The 24,603-nt window shown below is 37.7% G+C and overlaps 1 protein-coding gene across 16 annotated transcripts in view; it reads left to right on the plus strand.

Moving 5' to 3' along the window:
- The window catches only part of NAALADL2 (N-acetylated alpha-linked acidic dipeptidase like 2), a 625,547-nt gene that overhangs the window by 417,327 nt on the left and 183,617 nt on the right, over nucleotides 1–24,603 (plus strand). For all 16 annotated transcript variants that reach the window (XM_087965359.1, XM_087965362.1, XM_087965366.1 and 13 more), the window contains 2 exons: nucleotides 766–971; nucleotides 9,938–10,066. In XM_087965359.1, the coding sequence (XP_087821485.1) occupies nucleotides 766–971; nucleotides 9,938–10,066 (335 nt within the window). The remainder of the gene's footprint in view (nucleotides 1–765; nucleotides 972–9,937; nucleotides 10,067–24,603) is intronic.

Genomic DNA, 24,603 nt, shown 5'->3' on the forward strand with positions numbered 1-24,603 from the left:
CAAGAACAGAATTTCACAACTTATTATGGACTGTGGATTACACTTAACCTTCAAACTACACATAACAGCCTATTATTTTTTAGACTTTGTCCTATATAGTTACCCAGACTGAGCCTATCTGAAAAATAATTATGGGAGTTGAAATCCACACATTAAACATACTAAGGTTGAGAAACATAGATGTAGACAATATATATCTTCTTAGCACATTCCACATGGTGTACTTTAGTTTACTGTGATTTAGTTTAGCTATTTCATATCTGAGTAAGACTTCTGGTAGGAGTAACATTTGCCTGAAAGAAGATACCTTTTACTACAGACCTTTAGCAAACAGAAAGCAAGAGACTATGATTGACAATTATTTCAACTCACTTTAAATACAGTGAGCTATTTGAGTTACTTCCAAAAATATAGTAATTACTAAAAACCAAGCAAGACACATCTAACCCCTTAAGATAGTTTAGATCCATTTTAGTTGGTTGCTATAACTACTTAGTCTTATGTCTTTTCAGATAGGTTCATTGGATGATTCACTATAAAATATTCTCCATTATAAATGATGTTGTTAGCTTGGGATTGCAAGCAAATAATGTTGAGGTCTTTAAAATACAAGTGATTCTTGAACCTAGCTGATTATTGTGGCAAACGATAGCTGTGACACAGCTGGCAAGAACGGGAAAAGTAACCAATATGATCAGTATTTGGAAGGACTGTTGGTTGTATTGATTAATCAGTAAAAGGATTTGCTTGCTGTATGTTTTTCAGATAGATACGTCATAGTTGGCAGCCACCACAGCAGTTTGCCTGGCTATAGTAGTGAACAATGGGCTCATGGCACAGCAGTAATTACTGCACTTATCCAAGCCTTGATGAGGAAGGTGAAGAAAGGTTGGAGGCCTGAGAGGACCATCATTTTCTGCTCATGGGGTGGAACCATGTTTGGCAAGATTGGTTCCTATGAATGGGCAGAGGTAAGAATGTTTACAGGGGATCTAGAGTTGCCAATATCAAGGATAAGAATTATTAATTGATAATTAATAATAATCCTGTCAGCATTCCAACTAATCACTCCAAACCAATAAACTCCAAGACAAACAGTTCATCAAAGTTCCATTTATTAGAGTTGTCATATTGGCACATGTCATGCCCTTGTTGGAGACTGACTCTGAGGGAGAGGAGGAACAGCTGACAGGGAGTGGAAGTGTGGCTCCGGAGGTTGTGGAGGAGGCTGGGCAGTCAGAGGAAGACCCAGGCCCATCCCCTCTCCATCCTAGGGTATGAAGAGGATAAGGGAGAGATGTGAATGGCATGGTCTATGGGGGAGGAAAGGGCCTTGATCCTCTTCATGGGCTGCAGCTGTGAGAACTGGTTAAAAGGATGGACATGCGTATGGGCCAGTGCTGGAAACAAAGCATGGAAATAGTCTGTCATTCCTCTCTGAGTTTGGCGTCCTTCCCAGTGTGTGTTCTGATATCTGTGGACGTCTTCAAGCCCTTATCTTGCCTGGTTCCCTTAATTGCTTCAGTGTGGTTTGTGTTGTTTTATAATTTATAGGCATTTTTAGTTTAAACGACATTTCCTCCTTTTTGTAACTGCTTGTGGGGGAGTTTTTTTGTCTCCAGTCAAGGATATTTGGAGCTTTGAAGCAAAGTGAAGGAATAAAAGGGACTTGACCTGTTTTTGTGACTGTGTTTATTTTGTATCCCACCCTGGGTCATCACAGCACATCTGGGAAAACTCAAATCTGAGAGTTCCGGATTTTCCCTTCCCAGAAGAGAAATCAAAGATCCATCCCCTGCACCCATCAGTCCATCACATGGCCTAATCAAATCTTCATCCCAACTGGAGACATTCCTCCAGACACTCCTCTCCAAGTGAAGGGCAACATGTCCTTGACTCTTTGAGAAATAATGTTGTTGTGTCTAGTCTTCTACCCCACTATGAAATCCCCGCTCCCAAATTCCCAGACACTGAATTTGGCAGCCTCGAAGCTTCCAAGTAAAAAGTGGCTTCCAAGGCTCACATATCCCTTGCCCTATGGAACTTCCTGGTCTCCTGTTGCTAAATTTTATTCTCTGAGTATGTCCTTTTCTTCCTTCTCAGAGACATTTTCTAAAGATTCAGATGAGTGAAAACTAAGTCTAAGCTGCCTGACAACTTGTTTATGTGTTTGGTGATTGTACCCAGAAAGATGAATTAGTGGTATCTGTGAAGAAAAAGAGAGGCCATGATATCTGAAAATTCCCCAGTTGTCCAGCTTTTATCAATTGCCATTATGATTATTATCTAAATCAGTATCGAATTAATTGAGTGATGATACCAATGATTTTTCTCCTAGGCAAGAATAAAAAGTCATGTTGTTGTCACTGAAAAATGTAAGCTGTTATAAGTAGGGTCACCTTTTGAAATATTAATGGTGTAAAGTACAGTAAATGTAAACTTTCTAAATATTTGTTTGAGCCGTGGTGGCATACTGGTTAGAATGCAGTATTGCAGAGTAATTCAGCTCACTGCCAGGAGTTCAATCTTCATCCTGGCTCAAGGTTGATTCAGCCTTCTATCCTTCCGAGGTCAGTAAAATGAGGACCCAGATTGTTGGGTGCAATATGCTGACTCTGTAAACTGCTTAGAAGGTCTGTAAAATACTATGAAACAGTATATAAGTCTAAGTGCTTTTTGGTATGGCACCAAGAGTTTCATTTTTCATCTTCATGACAATCATTTTTTTTTCTTCCATAATCTTTTGACCTCAATTTGCAAAGCATGGTTTTTTTTCATCAATTCCACAGTCTCTTCATATCAGTGAACTTTCCCTTCTCTAGTGTGTTGTGTTTTAGGTGTTTATTAGCTTGAATTTTGAAATCCCACAAAATGTTGATTTCCTCATTTTTGCAAAAGGCGCTGATGCTCTTCAAACAACCAGACAATCAAAGCTCTTATGGAAAGATTTTGTTCTTTTTTTTTTTACTTAATAATGCAATTGACATTTTTAATAAACATAGTAAAAATTAATGCAAAGTAAACTAGAGAAAAAAATAATAGAAGCTCAGAAGGTACAGAACAAAGAAAGAGTAAAGATATTAAAACACATGTAGATGAAAACTGATCATTTAGAGCTATTATTTTACACGAATTCAGGCAATTAATCAGTATTTTAGAGCCGCCTCCTCCTCTAATTTGTAGCCAATTAAAATGTTATTTAACAGCAAATAGATGATAAGTTGTGTCAACTGAATGTTGAATTTAGCAAAAGGAAACAATTTTCTAGATGCATTGTAGAATCCACTGAGAGTACAAGAATGGTTAATAACACCGTCTGTCAGTCAATCAGTGACTAGAGGGAACTGGATAAATAAGGCATAAAGATAATCGAGGTAGGTGGCTAATTGGTACATGCCTTTTGGTCAGATCAAGCAATAAAACTTCCAGGAGAGAAAAAGGAGGTGGAGAATATTACAATTCAAGTCAGATATATACCAGCCTGTTGGATTTGAATAGGATGCTTTTTCTAGAATTTAGTTCTGCATTTAACACAATTCTTCCACATAGACTAGTGCCTAAACTTCTGGACCTTGGACTTTCTTATTCAACCTGCCTTTGGATTATGAATTTTCTGTCTGGCCATTCACAGAGGGTCAGATTAGGTAATCATACCTCTTCAGCCCTTATTCTTAACACTGGTACACCACAGGGTTGCATGTTGAGTCCCTTACTCTATACTCTGTATGTGCATGACTGTATTCCCACTCATGCTAGTAATACTAAATTTGCAGATGATACAACAGTGGTGGGACTCATCTCTGGGGGGAATGAGTCTGCCTACCAAGATGAGGTGGACCGGTTGCTTTCATGGTGTGGAGACAATAACTTGGTCCTCAACACCAATGAGACCAAGGAGCTTATAGTGGACTATAGAAGGAACAGATCAGACATCCAGCCCTTGCTTATCAATGGAGACCAAGTGGAGCAAGTGGCCAGTTTTAAGTTTCTGGGTATTACCATAAAAGAGGACCTGACCTGGGGTGCTCACATTGCAGCCCTGGTCAAAAGGGCCCAGCAGGGATTATACCACCTGAGACTTCTCAGAAAACAACAACTGAATGAAAAACTGCTGATGACCTTCTACTGCTGCACTATAGAGAGTATCCTAACTTACTGCACCTCTGTATGGTTTGCCAATTGTACAGTGGCAGATAGGAAAGCACTCCAAAGGGTTAACGTCATTGCCCAGACGATCATTGGTTGCCCTCTCCCCTCTTTGGAAGAGCTTTATAGCTCCTGCTACCTTAAGAAAGTTCAACACATTCTCAAAGATCCATCTCATCCTGGGCACCCCTTTTTTTCAACTATTACCATCTGGCAGATGGTACAGAATAATAAAAACTAGGACAAATAGGCTGAAAAACAGCTTCTATCCCAGGGTGGTAGCTCTGTTGAATTCTACTGTATAGGGCAGTGTTGGTGTGGTGTCGGGGTTTTCAATTCAATGTGTGGAGTGCAAAGGATGTGTGTTTGTATTTATTTTCATGGTCATGATGTGCATTAAAAATGGTGTTTGATTTCATTGTACAAGGTGCAATGACAATAAAGTAAACTAACTAATACTATAAGCAGAATAAAAGTATATGTTTCATCTCTATTTTAAAGAAGCCAAGCAATTCAGTTTCAATTGACATTCATTGGTTTATTGAATTAGTATAGCCACCCATAACACCAAAAGTGACTCTGCAAGATGTACAACATAATTAAAACAATAAATAAATCCATAAAATCATTTCTTATTATTAATTAAAAATATTTAAAATTATAAAAAGTACAAACAAGGAAATAAAATATGCTAATTAATAATAAATATTAATATTTTAATAACTTATGGAGTCACCAGACAATTTCTCTCATCTTCTTGTGTTCCTAGCCTTGTTAGCATCACTAATCTTAAGGAAATCATCAGAAGTTCAAAACTGATGTGGCCAACCTCACCTCAGGAGAGAGAAAATTCTACAATTTGTGGATTTTATGCTTTTCAGATCATAATTTCCAATTTATAACTCTCAGCCACCTTAATTAAATAATGAACCAAGGATAGCAGTCATTCTTAGCCTTAAAGCTACAAATTTTGATATGTATGTAACAGAATATATACCATACATTAAACAGTATTACATTTGGACTCTTTAAAACAACAGTGTGGTGATTTAGTTTAAGAACATAAAAATACCTTAACTGATTTAGGTAAATTCTCAGTATCTGTAAATAGATTTGTGTACATTCTGAGTTGGCCTTGGTACAGAGTTTACACACTGAAAAAGCCTCTCTTCTTGTTATGATGCAACATTCATAATACACTCTGATAAAAAAACCACAATATTCAGAAGTTCTGCAGAAATCAATCAATCAATCAATCAATCATCTATATATTTTATCTATCCACGGACTAACCTAGTATTTTAGCCACACTGTTTTTATTCCATGCACTAGTTTTTAAATTCAAAAGAATATTCTTTTTCTCATTAAAAAAAACCCCAAAGCTCTTTATCAAAATAATAAAGATAAACGGAAGATAAAAGCAGGCAAAAAAAGAGTTTAAAAATAATAATAAAAAAGAATTAAAAGCATTCCATTAGAAAAAAGCAAGACAAAGTGGTTCAAGAGAGAAATAAAAAGATGGATGTTTAAAAGATACCCGAAGGACATTAGCATTGTAGGTCTAAGTGTATCTCAGAGGACGGCTAATTCCACAAAACAGGAGAACTTTAGATGAAACTTTTCTCCATGGCATAAACTAATATTAGCCAAATCGTATGCAAAACCAGAAACTCCTCTAAAGGATTCTGAGCTGCTGATGCAAGTAAATAATGAGTAAATAAGGGTTTTAAAGTATAACGGGGGCATAATGGTTCACCGGTGAAAGATGCTGAACTTGTCAGTTGGAAATATGATAGTCTGGGTTTGAGACCTGAATGCCATGCAACAAGATAAGCTCTCGTTACTTACCCTAACTTAGTTCAAAAGCACAAAAATGCGAGTAGATAAATAGGTACCACTTCGGTGCGAAGATAACAGTATTCTGTGCACCTATATATATAGTCATGCTGGTCACATGACTATATATAGTTATGCTGGTCACATGACCATGGAAATGTCTTCAGAGATGGCTGGCTCCCTTGGCTAAGAAACGGAGATGGGCACTGTCCTATAGAGTCAGTCATGACTGGACAGAGGAAAACTTTATGTATAAAATTGCTGCAAAGACATGAGTCTTTGCATGTTTACTTAATAAAAACTTTGCCACCAAAAATTAATGTGCTTTTCTATTTCTCAGATTAACTGGGCGGGGGGAAATCTGAGAGAGGACTATTATGGTGACCCAGGGTAGGATATAAAACAAACACAATCACAGAAAACAGGTGAAGCCCCTTTTATTCCTTCACTTTGCTTCCAAGCTCCGAATATTCTTGACGGAAGACAAAAAACTCCCACATAAACAGTTACAAGAAGAAGGAAAAAAGCAACACAAACCAGGCAAGATAAGGGCTGGAGGACATCCACAGATAACACACACTGGGAAGGATGCCAAACTCAGAGAGGAACCATAAACTAGACCTGCTTAGAGTAAAGATCCAGCCCACGGGCCTTGAGTTTGATACTCCTGATCTAATGGGTCCAGTCTCTAGGCACGGATATAGAAATCAAGGCCTGATCTCACAATGACAAAGGAAACACAGTAGGTGCATATTTTCATAGGGATTTGAAGAAAATTTACAACTATAAACCAAACACTTTTCTTCCCCTTTTGCCCTATTGGTGGGGATTGCTTTTTCTAAGTAGATACTTTATAAATGAATATCATCCCCTGTAATCATGAAAGATGTACTTTCTGCTTAGCTTGCAATTTCTAATGGCAGGATTTTAAAGACCTGCCAGCTACAATAAAGCTGGACTGCTCTGAATCTGAAGTTACATAAAAAGTGTGCAGATATTATTTGGCCTGAGTGTAAGCAACAGAAAAGCATTACCAAAGGCTTATTCTTCTAACTGAAAAATAAGCTTACAATAAGATGTGAAAAATATGAAAAGAGGGAACTGGTTGCAACCAGTTATCAAAAGGATTCTTACAATTTCCTGAGAGCAAAATTTCTTCAGTTCCACTTCAAATCACATCAAACTTAATTGTGTTACATCCCTTTTGCTCAATGTGAAGAATCTTTTCGTGGAACAAATACTTCATTACTAGGTAGGCAATGGGAAATAATTGAAATATGCCTTTGCTTTTAAAAAGATAACAAAATGATGGGACTTCCGGTTTGAAGGGCTTCGGCGACGGACAGGAATCTGCGATCGTGCGCGGTTTCTGCCTGGGCTCGCCGCTGGAGCACCCCGAGCTGGCTGGTTTCGGGGCTAAGCCATCCCGTAGAGGTGGTGAAGAAGGGGGAGACTGCCAGCAGGGTCGAGAGCTGCATCGCTCCTCCTCAGCTGGTCAAACTTCCTTTCCCGAAGGCGGTAGGAGCGGTGGTCAGAAATGGCCACCTCAAAGAAGTACTCAACCGGAAAAGAACGTGCAGGAGGAAGATAAGAAGTGAAAGTTTTGGCTGACTGGACTAAGTTGAAAAAGCAATAACTAAGGTACCCTGGAATTTAAATTTTACAAGAAATAACATCGCTCCCAAAAAAGAGTCGGAAGCAGCGAAAGAAAGTGAAAAGGGAAAGGTTTGGCTTTTTTCCCCTTCTCTCTCCTTCCTTATATTGACAATTAAAAATAAGAAATTGGAAAAATCCACTTTGGCATCAACAGGCAATTAAGCTGAAAATATAACTAAATGCCAAAGGGACAATAAAGATTTCTGGACATTAAAACCTTTTTCTTCTATAAGGAGGAAGGGAGAGAAAAAGAATAAGGGCAGGATCTGGAAGAGGGAGGAGACTGCCTGGACTTTAAAAGAATCTAAAGTAAAATTTCAATAAGACTTCTAAAAGATACATTTTAACTGAAACTTTGCAACTAAATAGTAACCCCAGGAAGAGAAAGTGGAAAAAAAAGAAAGAGCAAAAAGAAACAGTTTGTGTGTATTTGGATTACGCGGTGACTTTTGGATTTTTGGCTATTATATTTGAATGACTAAAATCAATTGGGTGGTTGTTTAAATTTTTTTACAATGGCATCACTTTTCGATGAATTGAAAATGGAACTTAAAAAGTACAAAAAAGAGGCACAAGAAGGGAAGGGTTCCTTTGGCTTCGTTTTTCAATTCTTAGAAATGGAGATTTGGAACTGTGAGAAACAACAAGAAAAGACTGTAAAACAAGAAGACTGGGACAAAGAAGAAGCCATCTTTAATGAACAAGTAACTCTATGTGGGGAAGAAAAAGGAAAGGGGGGAAAGAGGATGGAGAATTTAAGATTTAAAAAAACAACCAAAGAAAAGAAAAATAATTCAAAAAATAAGTATAATACTGGAAAACAACAGAAGAGGGGAATACAGAAGAGGGAAGTAGAGGTAGAGAGACAAAGTGGTAAAAAGGGGTGGGAGAAGAAGAGAGTGAAGAAGGAAAGGAAAAGAAGTCACAAAGGTCCGGAGCAAGATATAAAGAAACAGGACCTATTTAGAGATAATGGGTAAACATTTAACTGAAAGGGGGATTCTGTAAAGGTACATGAGATTGTGTTGTTATATTTGAAATAGAAATAACTTTAGAAAATTGGAAATAACATATGATTAGAATGAGGGATAGAATGGCTAGTGTAACTTAGTGAAATGTTTGTGAATAAAGTAAATGAAATAAAATAAATGAGAAAATTGAATTAGGAAGGAATGGGAACACTTTAATTAGTAAATGTTTTATAAAATATAAGTGAAGAAGGGGGGAATTGATTATGGAAAGCTAATAATTTTTCCCATAGAGGTCTGATATTTAATTGAAAAGTAACTTGAAAAATCTTAAGACCTTAATGAATTTTAATATTAATGATAGAATTGAATTGGAATGGAATGTTGTTTTAATTATATACATTTATATTTTTTCTTTTTTTTAAAGAATATTGTGTGTAGTTTAAGAATGTACCAAACAGAATCCGAATGGAAGCTATGTATTATATTGAGTGTTATAACTTTAGGGGAAAGATATAAATGAGTCATACTCCAATCAGTAACTACAGGAGAAATTTTGTTTAATGAGAAAAGATAATAGACAATTGAAACAGGACAGACAAAAAATATAAATATAATGATTTGAATTGAGATGAAATAAATATAATAAAATTGAGGAAATTAAAAGAGGGGAGAAGCTATGTAGAAAATGTAAAATTGTAATAAGATATGGAATAGAATATAAAAATGAGCATGAACTTGAAATTGTGTCTGCACGAAGAAATGTAACCCGGGATTATGCTGCTTTCAAAAAAGATGTTTTAATTGTGTTTCTTTTTGTGAAAACTCAAATAAAATTTACAAAAAAAAAAAAAAAGATAATTAAAATGACAACATTGGAGAAACGATGCTATTCACATCTACAATATGGGGGCCTGGTTGGAAACATCAAGCACAATATAATTCCTATATTTGAAGCTTGATGAGGAACAGGAACATTTTTTCCCCAAAAAACAAAACAAAAACAAAAAGAGACTTCCTATTATTTCAGAGGATGTAATGTTTTGATTCGCTGCTTAGAACTGTAGTCATTCTTAAATCCTTCTGGCCTCATTTTTCATTTTGTTCATTTGAGAAATAGAATTATAACCCCACAAGAGAGAAATTAAAGAAAGACTTCCTTTCAAGTTCCTAAAATGATATTCTATAAAAATTGAATTAAATGTTATGTGAGGAATTGAAGTAGGTGGAAAAACATGGCTTGTGTTCCCCCTTTCCTACATTTCAAAGGACTATAACAAGAATGCAGGTCTTAATTAGGATCTGGCTTATTAATCACGTTTGTGTTTTAGGACCTTAGGAAAGTTCTCCAGAGGAATGCTGTGGCATATGTGAATCTCCATGATCCAATAAGAGGCGAAGGCATTTTATATTCCATAGCATCTCCTTCTGTTCAGCAACTAGTAATTGAAGTTACAAAGGTGAGTATCTTCTTGTATTGCATTTCTAATAGGAAGTAGGTGTGATATGACAATTCAAATTTAATATAAGTTTTCAGGACAGTTCCAAAACTAATGGGCAAAAATGATAAATATAAATTAAATATTTAAACCCTGAAATGCTTATGGATAGTATACATTCCACGATAAAAATCTACTATTACATAAGCACTACTATTACTGTTAATCTTCTCATTACTCCTTATCACCCATCCCCTCCCACTTGTGATTGTATGACTGTAACTTTGTCGCTTGTATCCTTACGATTTATATTGGCTGTTTCCTAGTATGATTTGATTATTGATTGTACCCTATGACTATCATTAAGTGTTGTACGTTATGATTCTTGATTCTTAATGAATGTATCTTTCCTCTATGTATACTGAGAGTATTTTCACCAAGACAAATTCCTTGTGTGTCCTATCACACTTGGCCAATAAAGTATTCTATTCTATTCTATTCTATTCTATTCTATTCTATTCTATTCTATTCTATTCTATTCTATTCTATTCTATATTAAATAATTGGCTATCCGATCCGTCTGAAATCAGGAACATTAAAAAGGAACATTAGCACTTAGTAATAGCATTTAGTCTTATATACTGCTTTCCAGTGCTTTCCAGCCAGAGGTAGTATTCAGTAGTAATCTCCCCCCAGGAGTGGTGAGGGAATGGGGATTTTGCAGTAACCTTCCCCTGGAATGGGATGGGAATGGAGATTTTACAATATCCTTCCTCTGCCACACCACCAAGCCACGCCCACCAAGCCACACCCACCAAGCCATGCCACGTCCACCAAGCCACGTCCACAAAACCAATAGTAAAAAAAATGTAAATCCCACCACTATTTCTAAGAAGTTCCCAGAATCAGCATACTGCACCCCAACAATCTGGGTCTTCATTTTACTGACCTCAGAAGGTTGGAAGGCTGAGTCAACCTTGAGCCGGTGAGATTCGAATTGCTGAACTGCTGGCAGTCAGCAGAAGTGGCCTGAAGTACTGCATTCAAACCACCGTGCCTAACCCTAATAAGACAACAATTTTCCCCTTTGATTTAAGGCAACAGAGAAATTGTATCAGAAATAAGTAGGAAAAAACTACTTTGTGTAATGCCAATGAGAAGTGGAAAAAATTATGCCATGAGGGTTGTTGTATCCATCCATCATTTGTCTTCTAAAACACAATGAAAAAAGACCTCAGTAGAAGCAGTTGCAAGATAACAATATGAGAATCATGCTGGATTGCTATATTTTTTTTTTTTCCTGCTGAACAATATTTATAGAAAAAGCAATAATCTTTACCAAATTATATTGTTTGTTGGGGATGGTAGAAAAATTTATTATTTGGAACTTAATAGAGCAGGGGATCGATCTTTCCTGTGTTCCATTATATTGGTATTTGAAGACATTTTTTTCCAACAGGTTATTGTTATTTACAGTATAACATTTTAAAATAAATAAATAAATAGATAGATAGATATTGGTTCGCTTTGTTTCTTCTCTTCTCTTCTCCTCCCTTTCCATCCTCTCCCCTCCTCTCCCTACCAGTGGTGGGTTTCGCGTGCATGCGCAAGGCTCAAAAACTCCCTCTCTGTCGGAGCTGGTGAGCTGAGTTGTTGTTTTTTTAGCTCAGCTGAGGTGTGGCAATCCATTCTGCTGTGCGAATCAGATGAGCTAAAAAACAAGGGAATATAGGAGAGGTAATGACAGGGCGGGGCCAGTCAGAGGTGGTATTTGCCGGTTCTCTGAACTACTCAAATTTTCCGCTACTGGTAGGTCAGAACCATCAGAAACAGCTGAATACCATCTCTGCCATCCACCCCACCCTACCTCACTTCACTTCACTTTTTGTGGTCTTGAGTGGTGATTGCCTGAACTTGTTCCTTCAATTTTCTTGACGAGGTTTTGGTAGTTTGCCACTGCCTTCCTCCTTGGCATTCGGAAAAAGTGGCTACCGAAGGTCACGTGGCTGGCTTTGTGCCAAATGCAGCACTAGAATTCCTGATCTCCCCATATTCTAATGTTAACTGGATTCCCTTTTAAAAAAGAAAATAATAAAAATGCAAAAATATCATTAAAAATAAGCTATAAGTAAACACAATGTAATAAAATCATAAATCCATAAGAATATTAGCATTGTATCTCTTGTTATTTAAAGGAAGGGCTAAAAGATATTTCAAATAAATAGAAATCTCAAATAAATAATTATCGGTGTCCTATTTCTGTTAACTGAGTTCCTTTATATATGTATTTTTTTTTCAGCTTTGTTTTGAACATCTCCATTTGGAGGATGTCTGAAGCCTAGTGCACTCTTGTGCTTGAAATAATTTATAGCACTATCTATAAAAAGAAATAAAATAGGACATTTACAGCAATCATCTGGAATAAACACTTGGCCCTTCTCAAAAGCCAAATTATTGCATATCCTTCATGCAATCTTCATTTCTTCGATCAATTACAACTAGTGTTGTGCCTTGGCAAAGAAATAACTTAAAAATACTTTTTTTTTTTCTGGGCTTGCTAAATTATTCTGACTGAAACCTTGAAAAAAAACAAAAAACAAAGAAAGCAGATTTAAATATTTAGGTTGTGAAGCCAAATTAGAATTCAAACGTTCTGAGATCTTTGAGAGCATGTGTGAACTCTTTTCAGCCATGCTAATTATGGCCCATTTTATGGGAGGGAGATTCTGCCAATTTATATTTCTGTCTCTGAGTGTTCTACAAACGAAGGTGCCATTGTCAGCTTGCTGCCTTAATGAATCACCATTTATTTGGCACCTTATAATGGAAAAGTCTATGTTGGCTGGGGAGGAAATTAAATCCTCTAAATAAGACCATTAATTCATTAGTCTCAAATTTACATTTCAGAAGCACAAAAGTTACTCTGACTGAGCCATTAATTTATATGCCAGTAGGGTTGGCTTTGGTAAAACAAAAACAAGAAATAATCTTGGGGAACCTTGACATCTTACTAGTATATTGAAATAAATAAGATCTACATTTAAAAAAAGAAAAGTTACTTTTCCCATTCCATAAAACAAATGCTGCAGAGCTAGCCCATTAGACCTAGGCCAACTTGCCGCAGCCAACTCCAGTGACCAACTCACTATGCCCAATCTGCCACAGCCAACTTGCCACAGGATAACTAACCACGGGACAAGAGTTACACTAATATTGAAGAAATGGTGGAATAGTATCATTACAGAAATGATGCCAAAGAATGGACAAAAATGAAATGTGAATGAGAAAGATTATTTAAAAAAAAAATATTTTAAATAATTAAATTGAATTTTTGAATTGTCCCATGGTGAGTTGGTCATGTTGAGTTGGGCACGATGAGTTGTTCCATTCCAAGCTCATCTAGTATGCAATATTTCCTTGCAGCTACAGCGGCCTTTATCCACCTGCACAAAAAACACAGGAGCTTTTAGTATGTTTCATACAGCTACAGCTTTCCCAAATGAGATCTCCAAATAATGTAACAGATTTTTTTAAATGCTAAATCACGTCCACTGAGGTAATTTTGATTGGGGTTTCGATGCATATGTGTAACTCAGGGGTGTCAAACTCGTGGGCCATGGGCCGAATGTGTCATATGCTGGTCCCGCCCCTGCCCCAGTTTAGCAAAGCAGAAAAAAGTCCCGATACATCACGTGATGCCACCGTGATTACCCAAGTTTGACACCCCTGGTGTAACTGCTCTGTGTTACTTCATAATGGTAGTCTCAGTACTTGATATTTTTCATAAATGATTGTGCTAATTAAAGTGTTGGCAATTAGATCTGGGAATATGTGTTTTAGGAATATACAAGAACTGTAATGTGTAGAGATGAGCTTCATTTACCATATCCTTGTCACCATTCATATTAAGTCTTCAGTGTAGACCTGAATCAAAGTATATTAATTCAGAAATAGGAGTATGATTTGTGTTTAGTGTGTACAATATACACAAGATGAAAACATCCGTTTATTTGCTTGTTTGTTTGTGCTACTCTTTCCCAGCATGGGAAATATTGAATTGCTAACTAGGACATACAAAACCTTTACTAGACCAAAACTCAAATACAGCTCATCTGTCTGGAATCCGCACTGCATATCAGACATTAATACAATTGAGCGCATCCAGAAGTATTTCACAAGAAGAGTACTACACTCCTCTGCTCGCAACAGAATACCCTATATCACCAGGCTTGAAATGGTGGGCTTGGACAACTTTGAACTACACTGCCTACAGTTAGACTTAAACGTAGCACACAAAATGATCTGCTACAATGTCCTACCAGTCAATGACTACTTCAGCTTCAACCACAACAATACAAGAGCACACAACAGATACAAACTCAAAGTAAACCACTTCAAACTTGATTGTAGAAAGTACGACTTCAGCAACAGAGTGGTCAATGCCTGGAATGCACTATCTGACTCTGTTGTTACATCCTCTAACCCCCCACTCCTTTAACCTCAAACTAACCACTATTGACCTCACCCCATTCCTAAGAGGTCTGTAAGTGGGGTGCATAAGTGCACCATCGTGACTCCTGTCCCTGTCCTATTGTCCCAATTTAATCATACCTGTTTCTGTATTCTTACTCATGTTTATACTTATACCTATTATTTTGTAAGCGATTGACAAATCAAATCAAATAAAAAAATAAAAAAAAATCTGTCTCTGCAGTCCTAACAGGATACACACAACAACAATATACTGGTAACTGGGGGTGAAGCAGTTTTTAGTCACGTGAGAGCTATTTTTCCATAAGTCCAAACCAAGAAAATATATCCTAACAATGAGGGAGATGAATGGCAACTAATTTCCTAACAGTTCAGTGAAACCACAATTTACAATAAATGAAAACTTATGCTACAACAAACATAACTAGAACAGTATAAAAAAATTCTATATTTTCTCCTCTGTCAATCTCTGCAACTGGAATCAATAACTAATTAAATCATGGGAGGAATTTAAATTTATTTGACCAAGCACTTTTGCCTGGTGCTCATGAGAACCAATACAGGTACTCATCACTTAATGATGGTAATTGGGACCAGAAATTCCATCACTAAACAATGTGGTTGTTAAGTGTCATGTATGTGACTTGGCCACTTATTCACAGAAATTCCAGCAGTTCTGATTGCCTTATTAATTGAATCATCATGTGTCATTAAGTAAGGAAATAATGTGTCATTTGTGATCTCTCTGCCAGCTTTCCCATTGAATTGAATGTAGGAAGCCAGCAAAGATGGTAACAAATGATAATTACAGTGAAGCTACCATCTAGATGTTTTTTTAACAAACACACACACAAACACACATACACACACACACACATTTATCTCTTAATGCTATTGTGCTATTTCTACTCCCATCTGAAAAATCATAATTAATCTGTGTGCCAGAGCAATTTATTTGATATTGCTATTTATTTTTTAAAATACATTCCATTGCTTAGAAAAGACTGTATTTTAACAGGTTTTTTCCTATGTATCTTTGCAGCTATTAGTGAGATTTAGTCATCTTTTTTTATTAAAAAGAACATTTAAATAGGAAAAACTGTCGCTATTCATAATGTCAAAAAAAAAAAACAACTTTTTTTTTTGTTCCTTAGTTTTTAAAAGAAGTTTAGTTGTCTTGAATGATATCATTGCCTACATGACATTACAATTAAGATTGACTTTGGTATGTTCCTAGGAATTGCATTTTGAGCTCAATTTTCTGAGAGCCAAAAAAGAAACTAGAAGGAACAGAGTTTATATTTTTCAAAGTTTCCCTATAAAAGCCTTTCAGAATTCAAAGGTCAGGCTCTTCAGATCTTCCTTTTTCTTTTGAAATATAACTGCTATGGCAACTTCAAAATCTGTTTTGCCTCAATCTATTTTAAAAGCTCTATTTCTTAGGCTCTATTTTGAGAGGCCCTTCTGAATATTTTCAGGCAGTTATCTTAGCTCCTTTGTCAGAATGCCTTTTTGTGGGTTATTTTCCACATGCTGAAACTCTCAGCAGAAATTATGGAGGGGAAAAATTCATAAAATCATGACATTACTAAGATTCCCAAGGGACTTCAGGTATAATTTCCAATGCCAAACAAGACTACTTCTTCTTTTCTTTGTCTCTCTTACATACAGAGAAGTCCTTTAGTATATTTCAGTCTGCTACATGAAAGACATTTTTTTCAAAAGGTGTCTGCCAAGGAAATAGGGTTAGACAATCCAAGCAAACATCAGTGAGGTACTGTTTGAAAAGCTGGAAACTATGTGATCTAAGCATCCTTGTGTTTTCAGCTGATCTTATGAGGAGAAGAATTTCAGAAGGAGATCCAGCGCTAACTCATGTCTAGCTTTATATCATTCCCAAACCACCAGTATGTTAGGACATACGAATCAGCTGAATAATAGAGATCTGGAGGGACACAAGTAAGACTATACTTCCTCAATCTTCCATTCACATCTTATGTTCTTCTTGGAATGATGTTGAGGGGATTTATTTGAGTGTTTATTATTTATTAACTTATTATTGAGTATATATTAATTTATTATTGAGTATTGAGGGGTCAACTTATGTTTCCAAAGCACCCGAAGGCAAGACAAGAAACAATGGATGAAAACTAGTCAAGGAGAGAAGCAACCTGGAACTGCCTAATAGTGAGAACAGTGGAATAGCTTGCCTTCAGAAGTTGTAGGTGCTTTCTCACTGAAGGTTTTAAAGAAAAGACTGGACAGACAATGATATAGGGTCTCCTGCTTGAGCAGGGGCTTGGCCTAGAAGACCTCCAAGACCCTTCTAGCTCTATTCTGATTGATTGATTGATTGATTGATTGGATACCTGTGATGGTTCTGTTGAACTTGAAGAAAGTAAGAGAGGTGCCACCTGGAGCAGAAAACAACTCCGTTGCACAATTTGAATTATTGAAAGGAGTTTGCTGAATGCCACTTTAGGATATGTGGACTTCACTTTCATTAGAGGGAAATAATCACACTTCATATTATACAAATTTGTGTATGGTTTGATGTGAAGCTTACTCCTAGAAGAAAATATTTCTAGCTCAGGGTTGAACTGTTGGGTCCTTGGTACTCTGAGCTTAGTTGTTTGCTTGCAGACAGTTCATTACCCAAGTAGGGAACATAAGCAGGGCTAGTGGGTAGTAGTGTTTACTCTCAAACTGCACTTCCTTCTAACACTGATGATGTTACCTAGTTAGATAATAAAACATCTGCAAGAAAACAACATGTCAGGCTCTGTGAATTTACTCATGTCTGAAACTCACTCAGAGCCCAACATATTACTGGGGCTGCGGGACTGATGGATGTGTGAACGACTGTTGTTTATGCTGAATTGTTGAGATAGCTAGGCAGCTGAGGAGCACATGGACACTAATCAGTCATCAGGCTTATTTCTGGACCACGTGTTGATGTAAACCACGATGTGGGGCTTTGGTGATATCAGTTGGTGGGGGTTTATGATTCTGATTCAGATAGAGGGGTTATCTACTCCCACACCTCCTCCCCATGCCTTTTTGTCATCGCCTAATCTTTATTTACATTCCTTTCTCTCCCCGTGCCATCTATCCCTTCTGTATCCTTATCTACCTCCTATTCCTCCCCCCTCTATCTGAATCAGAATCATAAACTCCCACCAACTGATATCACCAAAGCCCCACATCGTGCTTATCAGGACTGGAACTGCTGTAATAAATTTCACCATACCAATTGTGAGTAGAGTGATTTATTAGTAAGATACTCCAGTATCCAGGTGAAGCTGAAACAACCAAGCTCAGAGAGCACCAAGGACCCCTCAGAACTTAACCCACTGGTGGTGAACTATTGAATTGCAGGCTCGTCCCATCTAGACTAACCAATAAATATTTGAGCTGAGCCATTCCTGTGCATCAGGGCATCAACTCTACTTTTTGAAATGCTCCAAAAATCTTTGGGTTGGTCAATGATGGTGATGATGGATAAAACTAGTGCCAACACATGGAAATTCAAAATGCTTCCATCATAATGAGAATGGAATTATTATGTATCTCAGGGCAGAACCTGACTATTTATAGATTGCATCATATATAAGAAATATTATATTTAAACAAGCAGTGCCAGGAAATACTTGCATCTAGCCTTGGAGCTACATTTGGCATATTTAGATGGCATGCCCTATGTATTCAGTGGTGGGATTCAATTTTTTTTACTACTGGTTCTGTGGGCGTAGCTTTGTGGGCATGGCAGGGGAAGGATACTACAAAATCTCCAGTCAGAGGTGGTATTTGCCGGTTCTCTGAACTACTCAAAATTTCTGCTACCGGTTCTCCAGAACTGGTCAGAACCTGCTGAATCTCTGTATATATGTCAGCAGTGCCATCGGCAAACAGCCAGAGTATAGCAATAAGCAGCATTACTAATGATGGCCAGTGGCAGTGATATAGCAGTAGCTAGGAATAACTATGATGGATGGGTCTACCTGCCCATGTACTTATATGAAAGTTTCAGGTTTATTTGGACTCATATAAGAATGGGAGATTTTTGACACAATGTGACTTACATTTTTATTTATTAAATTCATATGCCTCCAATCTCACTCTGTGAAGCGACTCTAGGCATCTTACAATAAAACTGGCTTCAATGCATTTTCGATTTTATAGATCAAAACTATTGTTTTGAACTAACGTCAGAAAAAGAAATCCAAACCATTGTGTTCTAAGAATGCATTCTAGTGGACCTGCAAGTATTCTAGCCAATGTTAGCTGTCAGGATTCCGGTTTTAACCCCATTTAAATCATGAGTCTCGAGGCAAACTTCCAAAGCATCAAAATGATTTATTAGGAGTTAAAAGGTGTGGCATTGCCTGGGTGTAGCTGACTCTGAGACACATAATTCATTGTCACCCTTGACCCAGGTTTTCCCCCACCCCCTGGGTGTATCATAATTCATATTCTCCAATGGGACACATCCATATCCAAGAGTCATCAGTCATGCTCTCCAGTTAGAATTTTGCAGGGCAGAAACTTCAGTCACCTAGTTACTATCTTTGAAAATATTTATGGAATGCAGTTTTGGTTTGCGAGCTGTCGCACTGCTCCCCACTCCCTTTCTCTTGGCAACTCTAAAAGACCATAGAAATATTTTATGAGTTGACATTTGCATTAGAACAGGGGTGTCAAACTCAAGGCTCACGGGCAGGATACAGCCTGCAGGGTGCTTAGATCTGGCCCTGGAAACAGCAAAGGAATGGCCTGTGGTGCCTCTGCCAGCAAAAATGGAGCTCAAGAGGACAGTGGCCCTCCCATGCTCCATTTTTGCTGGCAGAGGATTGCAGGAGGCCATCGCAGCCAAAAACAGAGCTCAGGAGCCCATTTTCGCTGGCAGAGTGATCAGGGCTCTACAGGCGCCCCCGACATAAGTGACATCAATCTGGCCATGCCCACCCTGCCCCCGCCCATCCTGGCCCCCAAAGTCAAACACAACCCTGATGCAGCTCTCAATGAAATCGAGTTTGACACCCCTCATTAGAACAATTCATAATATGTGGATTGAGGGCAGAGGTGGTATTCAGCAATTTCTGACCAGTTCTGGAGAACTGGTAGTGGAAATTTTGAGTAGTTTGAAGCACTGGCAAATACCACCTCTGACTGGAGATTTTACAGTATCCTTCACCTGCCATCCTCATCAAGCCATGCCCACAGAACCAGTAGTAAAAAAAAATTGAATCCCACCACTGACTGAGGGGTAACCAACTCTGTTCTTATTGAGTTTTTGATTATTTTGCTTTGTCTGCACTTTTGTCTTGTAACTCTGGGAAAATATTTGTTCTGAAAGTTGGCAGATAAATATATAGATAAAATAACATGGTATTCCACATATACTGTTTTTTAAAATGGATTCCTGCTTTAAGACTGATTTCATCTACCCTATGGTGTGCCCTACAATTACAGAATTTGCTGATTGTGAGTATTGCGTTTTATTGCATATTGCAGTAACGCAGAAAAAGAATGAAATAAGTTTACTGTTGAAGAAGAATGAGAAACTGAAAGAGAGCATGATTATATACCATCAAGCTGGTATCTGTTTTGTTTTTTTCTCCAGGATATTTTCTCCCCAAACTGGACGTTCAAATCTTTCAATGTTCTTCCAGTTGCTGCTTAAATTAAGTTCATCTACCCTGCTGCTTGTTCTCCTCTTTTTCTATTTCTTTATGTCTTTCCCAGCATTGTAAACTACTCCAGAGTGCTAGGAGTTTGCATAATGTATCCAACATATGGTAATTTCAGCCTGTAACTTTGAGTGAGAGAACTCTGGGTTAATTTGTTCAATTATCTAATTCTTTGTTGTCTTGGTTCTCCATGGTAATCTCAAGTCTTCTGTACTACCTCAAAGTTCAAAAGCATAAATACACTTTCTATCCTGCTTATAACTTTCATTTCTATTGCTTCATAGGAAAAGCCATTATCTGTGCCACTCTGATCTTTGTAGATATAGACACATCACAGCATCTGAATATTTTCCCCCGATGTCTTCATTTCTACCAAGTCATAGTCTATGGCATATTTCTTCCTTTGTTGTTAAAAGTTGATTCGAAAGGGGAGAAACTATTCAATAATTCAATATTTTCATTGTCAGAACTAAAATTGGTGACTGTGTCTGTTGCTATTAGTTTGGGTTTTTTTTAATATTTACACTTAATTCCTTTCTTTTCACTGTGTCTCTTAACTTGTATCACTATAATGTGCAGATCATTTGTATTTTAATTTTCCAAAGTTCCCATTTTTTGGAGTGATACCATTTTTTCCTTGATTTGTTTACTCATTTTATTAACATGGGACTAAACATATCTTTTGAGGTGATGGAAAACTCTTTTCTATTAAGGGCTACCTCCTCTGGGATAATTTATTTAGAGTTGCATACGGAGATCATAGTAAAAGAAAAAAAGAAAGAGCAACGAAGAAAGAAAAGTAGAATTACTCTTTTTGTCATGACATTTTGTCATGCATGAAAGACAATATCCACATGTGAAGGTCCAATTAAACAGATTTATTAATAAACAATTGATGCATAGGAATCTTCGCAACTAATGGTTAGCACCTGCTTGCAATTAGATAAGAGTCAATGGATTTCAAGGGGATGGGTGGAGTTAGTTCACTTGTGGCAACATAGGGATTCTAGGCTGATCCCTTCTTTAACTCCAGCCCAGGTTCTGCCACTCCTTCCCCTGCAGACTTATTGTTAGTAGTCAGAGGTGTAATTTTATGGGAGTTTGAAATTGGCTTGAGACATTGAATAGTGTCATTGTTCCACTAATATAGTATTCCTTCAAAGTTCCACATGGAGCTTGCCATCCTTCAAGAAGGGTGAAAAACATCTGGCATTTTCAGGAAAACCTGGTCAGGTTTTATGAACTCCATAAGACACTAATACTACTGTGTTTCTCATAAAATAAGGCCGGGTCTTATTTTTCTTTGAGCCCCCCAAAAAAGGCTAGGACGTCTTTTGGGGGGTGACTTAATTTCCTCCCCCACATGCACCCCAACCTAGAGCGCCCCCATGCATACTCACCTCTCCACAAGGCTGCTTCTATCGGCCGATGGAAGCTCCCCGAAGGCAGAGTCACCAGCCGCTTCTATTGGCCGGTAGAAGCGGCTGTGCACATGGGAGTGCGCATTGGGCACTCTAGGTATGTGTGTGGAGGGGAGGAAATCTATTGGCTGGTAGAAGTGCCCGCGTGGCAAGCGCCACACGCACTCCCCTTGCCACAAAGCTGTTTCTATCGGCTGATGGAAGCTCCCCAAAGGCAGAGTCACCAGCCGCTTCAGGGCGAGGCATTGCTGCCGGAGTGCTCCCTGATAGGAGCACCCCCTCACCACGAAGCTGTTTCTATTGGCTGATAGCAGCTCCCCAAAGGCAGAGTCACCAGCTGCTTCTATTGGCTGGTAGAAGTGGCCTCAGGGTGAGCACCCACACACTCCCCTCGCCTACTAAAGCCACTTCTACCGGCCCGATAGAAGCAGCTGGTGACTCTGCCTTTGGGGCGCTTCCATCAGCCGATGTTCTATCGGTAGTAGATTGGGGTATTCTAGCCTAGGCTACCTGCAGGGTGCTCCTAAAGGCAAGTTTTCTCCCTCCCCTTCCCCCCCATTTCTCTTCACCTCATTTAGTTTTAACAAATGATGTGAGAAATGGTGGGGAAATGCATGGATTAAATAGGCCTAAATTTTGGGGGTGGGGCTTAATTTCACCTCATGCCTAGAAATCATGCTGTGCCTTCCTACTCATGGAGGCTGTATTGTTGGAGAAACACGGTATTTTCCTTTTTCTATTCTTTGGACAAAAGTTTGCTATTTTACTCCTTTATTGTTACCCCATATTTTTTTTTATCTTGCCTTGTAAACTGCCTTGAATACTTGAAATTAGTCAACCTGAAAAATCTAAGAAATAAATTTCCTTCCTTCTTTCCTTCCTTCCTCCCTCCCTCCCTCCCTCCCTTCCTTCCTTCCTTCCTTCCTTCCTTCCTTCCTTCCTTCCTTCTTTATATTTCAGATTTCTTATCTCCCCATCTCCCCCAGAGAGTGACACTAGGCACTCAGGGTGCAATGTCCTTTTGGATTTATTTTAAACACTTAGATTTAATATGTAGTAGCCATGTGAAGTCAATATGAACCAAAAGACTATCTGCCCCACCTCACTTTTAATTTTTTTATTTTTTAAAAAAGTTGGAATTATTTATTTAAAAGTTTTGCATGGCCACCCATCTTAAACAGTTAAGGGTGACTCTCAACATCAATAAAATCATTAACTATAAACTATAGTTATAAAACAATAAAACAATGAAACAAAAACATACTACAGAAAGTTCTACCAGTCATATTAGTTTGTAAAAATATATATTTGAGCCTGACGAAGATCCTACTGGTAAAAAGAATGAAGAGTATTCTGAGAATGGCCAAGGTACATATTCTGTAAATAAGCAAGTTTCCAGTGGAAATTATTACTTTTTTTTAGTGCATCAACAAAACATTGTTAAAAACAATTGCCCATTTTATAGTGTTTTTCCTGTTATTTCTTCAGGAGTGTTTTGTTATCATACCAATCAACAAACAGGATATCCATTTTTGTCCTAATGGCAGAATAAGCTTTTCCTTTATAGACTTGGATGATACTTGTCCCATGAGTTTAATGAAATAACAATCTTGTCTTTGCATGACAATCCATAGTATCCCACTTTTGCATAGTTATATCTCAGTTACGTTATTTCTGGATTCTCTCCATTTCTTCCTTAGGGTCATATAGTTCTGGGGATTGTTGTTATTTTGCTGCTAAATCTGAACCATAAAAATTTAACTAATTTCAGAAGAATTAACAAAGCAAGCTACTTCTTATTACCAAGGGTTATGGGCAGCTAGCAAACCTTGAAGCATTTAGATTAAATCAAAAAGAGCCCCCCCCCCCCCCATAAGTTGAATTTGAATGATACCAAGAATCTAAGCAACCGCATAGAAGGAAGTATGAACTTTAATGTTTCAAATGGATTAATTTAACTCAAGTAAGAAATCATGCCTCATTAACTGCAGTCTTTCGGGATATTATCACTTCAGGCACCTCATTCTTCAGATAACTTTTTTCAATAAGCTTACAGTAGCATAAAATATAGCAAGAAGAATAGGCAATGTGATATCAGTGACCATACTTAAAGGACATTTCTTGCAAATATAAAAATGGAAATTTGGTAACTCATTCATTGGATTTGGCCAAACCCCAGGTCCTAAGGCAGAATGCAGTAATTCACCGGGAGTTGGCAAGACTCATTCCCTTCAAATCTATTTCATTCTGGTCTTGATGGTTTCTTCAGAACATTAGAGTGGACTCACTATCCTTTTAGCAGTACCAAGAAGGTTCCATGCCCATTTCCCTCTGATTCAGGTGATCCTGAGGATACAGATAAACCTCAAGAGGCCTCAATGACTCTCAAAGAGCTAACAACCAACCTTCAGAGTGTTAATGCCCAGGGGACTGCAAAGAACATAAATCATTATATTCCACATCATTCAGCCAGAACTGAAGAAGTTTCTTGGATGAGAAGCAAAACATTTTCAAGGAGAACCCCCCAGGAAAGTCTAGTTACCTTTTGCTTTGGGACAACTGTGACCTGGATATTTGAAAATCTTCCTGGATATAGATGCAGGTTTCCAAATTATGCTAAGTGCTAAAATTAACTTCTGTACAAGATGTTTCATAGTTTAACTGCACACTTTTTCTATCATGTTAGGTTGAATGGAAGAGTGATGAGGGGCAGAATTAATTCTGTTATCTTTTTTTCCACTCCTCTGTTTCTCCATTTCTCTGCAATGCTGAAAGAGGAAGAATTTTTCTTGAAGATCCTATTTGTGACCTTTTAAAAGAAGGGGTTGCATGATATTAAGAAGAAGCTGAGATAGAGAGAATGTGACCTTTAAGGGACTATACTCCAGAGACACAGAGAAAAAAGAGAAACAGGATGAAATGACTTGTGGTTTTCCTGGTATGGCTTTATTTTAAA

Source organism: Notechis scutatus, chromosome 4 (assembly GCF_049901735.1).
Source record: "Notechis scutatus isolate UNSWTSFEM ecotype Mainland chromosome 4, rNotScu1.2, whole genome shotgun sequence".
In the NCBI taxonomy this organism is placed as follows: Eukaryota; Metazoa; Chordata; class Lepidosauria; order Squamata; family Elapidae; genus Notechis; species Notechis scutatus.